At 41.3% G+C, this 3,024-nt stretch overlaps 1 protein-coding gene across 1 annotated transcript in view; it reads left to right on the forward strand.

Moving 5' to 3' along the window:
* The window catches only part of LOC103375014 (uncharacterized), a 19,912-nt gene continuing 16,888 nt past the window's right edge, over nt 1-3,024 (forward strand). Inside the window, exon 1 of the mRNA XM_008305200.1 lies at nt 1-13. Within this exon, the coding sequence (XP_008303422.1) occupies nt 1-13 (13 nt within the window). The remainder of the gene's footprint in view (nt 14-3,024) is intronic.

Genomic DNA, 3,024 nt, shown 5'->3' on the forward strand with positions numbered 1-3,024 from the left:
ATGGGTCCACAAAGTGAGGATGCACTTTAATTTAAAGACTAGTGGTGTCAATGACCTTTTTAAAATGAATATGTTTTGTAAGCAGCCAAAGAAGGGTTCATTGTTTATCTTCTATTTGTTTAATCATTCAACTTGGTGACAATGAAATGTAACTTCCCCAGTGTGAGCAGGACGAGTGTTTAATCGGAGGGTCGTGCGTCTCTCGTCGTCTCGTTGTCAGAGGGCAACATCTCTGTTTCTCCAGCTGTTTTCTACAGTGTGTCACCCATCAGTGGCCACTGCCCCCTGGTGGAACTGCTGTCTTGGCTAGTTTTCTCTTTTATAGGTTTAACCTGTTTTGGTTTTAATAATTTGGATGAATTAAAGTCCGTGGACATATTGTTATAGTTGCCCATCGATGGGCAACTGTAGAGTAGTCGTGCCCGTGTGTTTTTGTGCGTGCACGTTGTTGGTGTATGTTTTTTTGTCTGTTACAGTTACAGTCTAGCGCTTTACAGGAGAGGAGTTTGAACCTGAATCTTCATACATGACCTCGGTATGGCCCCTTTTCGCACTGATTAGATTTGGGTCAGTACATGCATTGGTGACCGCTACAGAGGTCAAAGGTCGCATTTCCCACAAACAGCTGTGTGTGACTGAAAATGCACAAAAAGACACACGTTTAGTATCCTAAATTAGGAAAACATTTGAGGCCTATAAACTGGTGATGTAACAGATGACCTTGAGACAAAGAACAAGGTCACATCGAAGGTGTTAAATCATCACAAATTTTTAATCCATTATAACTTGGAAAAGGTGTAAGATGAACACATAGTTTCTTATTACAGTCAGATAGAATCCATATTGGTGATGTGATATTTGAGTTTGTTGTCCTATCTGACACCAAAAGTTAATTTTTGATGCTTATTTATTTCTTTATTTTACTGTTTCAGGTGTCAACACACATGAGTCACAGAAAGTCAACACATTTCTCTTTGTGTTATGTGCTGCTTTGGCTACAAGTCTGATTGTTATAGTCTTCCTTGTTCGTGCTTTCCACTGCCACCAGCCTCAGCAGAGACAGTAGAGGCAGTTTGTACAGACATTCATGCCTCCTAGACGATGATTCACATTTAATGTGAATGTTTTAGAGACGACTGATGGACTTTTCATAAAAAAAGAGTACAGACTAGATGAAGCCTCCACAGAGGAGCACAAATTGTCATTAGGTTGTTGATTTCCTGACTCTTCATCTATTGTTATCCTCAGTACCATCAGTGTCAGATCATATTTCAATTCATCCGATGCCAAAAAATTCCTGGTAAACAACTGACACTGAATTCTAGTATTTCATCTCAATAGCAACAGCACACGGGCACAATGTAAACATGTATATAATATAAGGAAGTATGTTTCCTATGGCTGCATTGTGGCTCAGTTGTTAGCTGGAAGATCCCCAGTTCGCATCAGAGCTAGGACACCTGGGATCTACGTGGAGTTTGCATGTTCTCCCTGTGCAGCATGGGTTCTCTCCGGGTTCTCTGGATCCACCCACAGTCCAAAATCATGCTGAGGTTAATTGGTGATTCTAAATTGTTCGTAGCGTACTGTTTGTTTGTATACCTGTGCAACCCTGTGATAGAGTGGTGACCTGTCCAGGGTGTCCCCTGCCTTCACCCTGAGTCAGCTGGGATAGACTACCTATGTTACACACACACATACATTATGCTATATACACAGAGATACATGACATTATGTGTAAGCATACAATTCTGTGCGCTTTACAGGAGAGGAGTTTGAACCTGAAACTTCATACATGACCTTGATATGTTCCCTTCTCAGAGTGATTCGATTTTGGAGTCAGTACATGCATTGATGACCACTACAGAGGTCAAAGGTTGCATTTCCCAAAAACACCTCTGTATGACTGAACATGCACAAAAAGACATAAGTTTAGTATCCTAACTTAGGAAAACATTTGATACATTTGCATACATTGGCAACTGTGTCCCTCTACTGAGGGCTCTCTAGTTGGAAAATCCGGTCATTCAAGGCAGGACAGAGTTTTCCAGCTGATGGAAGAAGACTGTTTTCAAGAGCAGCCCTGTACATGACCTGGTTCATTCACCATTCACACAAATGCATTTGCCCTGTTCAACCCCAGATTATCCCTGATCCACCCCCATGTTTTACTGCAGGAACCAGACAGTCTGGTCTGTGGGCTTCTCCAGGCTTCCTCCTAACCAGTAAGTTGGCTGGAGTGGGCATCAACTGAAAATTGGATTCATCACTGTAGAGAACCTTTGCCCAATCACCAGCAGTCCAATCCTTGTGATCCCCAGCAAAGAATATCGGGGCTTTCCTCTGCCTTTTATTGATGGAGGGCTTCTTCCATCTCCTGTGTGACTTCAGACCAGCTTCAAGAAGTCGGTTTCAAACTGTTCTTGCCAAACAAGGCACATTTCTCGACAGTGCCCACTCATTTTAAGGTCCCTGGACAATAATTCCTGACACAGGAACGGATGAGCACACGGTGATCTCTTGAGGTAGAAAGACGCTTCCTGCCTCGACCAGCTAGCAGTTTGGTAGTACTGTGGTGTGCTTGTTTTTTCTTGGTGTAATGAACGGCTGTCTTGGAAATCTTCAGTTTTTTCGCTACCTGTCTCTCATGTTTATTGTATTCTATGGGTAATACCTTTCGTGGTACCAGGCATTAAAATGAACAAGAAATTGAAGAAAACAAGGATGGTCTAATATGTTTTTTCCATGACTGTTTTGTGCACACATGACTGCTGCTTTTTTACAATGTACACTGCACTTTAGTTCACAACCTCCTTTCTCACCATTATTTCAAACTATTTTTTCTTTATGTTCAGAAATACTTTTATCAGATGTTGTTACTACACAGTCTTGTGGAACAGTCACTTTGTATTTCACTGCCAATACTGTATGAACATTTGACAACTGTAAATCTTAAAACTGTAAAACATTATCCTCCTCTCCTGTATGTTTAGTGGTTAGAAAATATTGGATCAATCAAACCCA

This window comes from Stegastes partitus, unplaced genomic scaffold, assembly GCF_000690725.1.
Source record: "Stegastes partitus isolate 25-593 unplaced genomic scaffold, Stegastes_partitus-1.0.2 Scaffold2435, whole genome shotgun sequence".
In the NCBI taxonomy this organism is placed as follows: Eukaryota; Metazoa; Chordata; class Actinopteri; family Pomacentridae; genus Stegastes; species Stegastes partitus.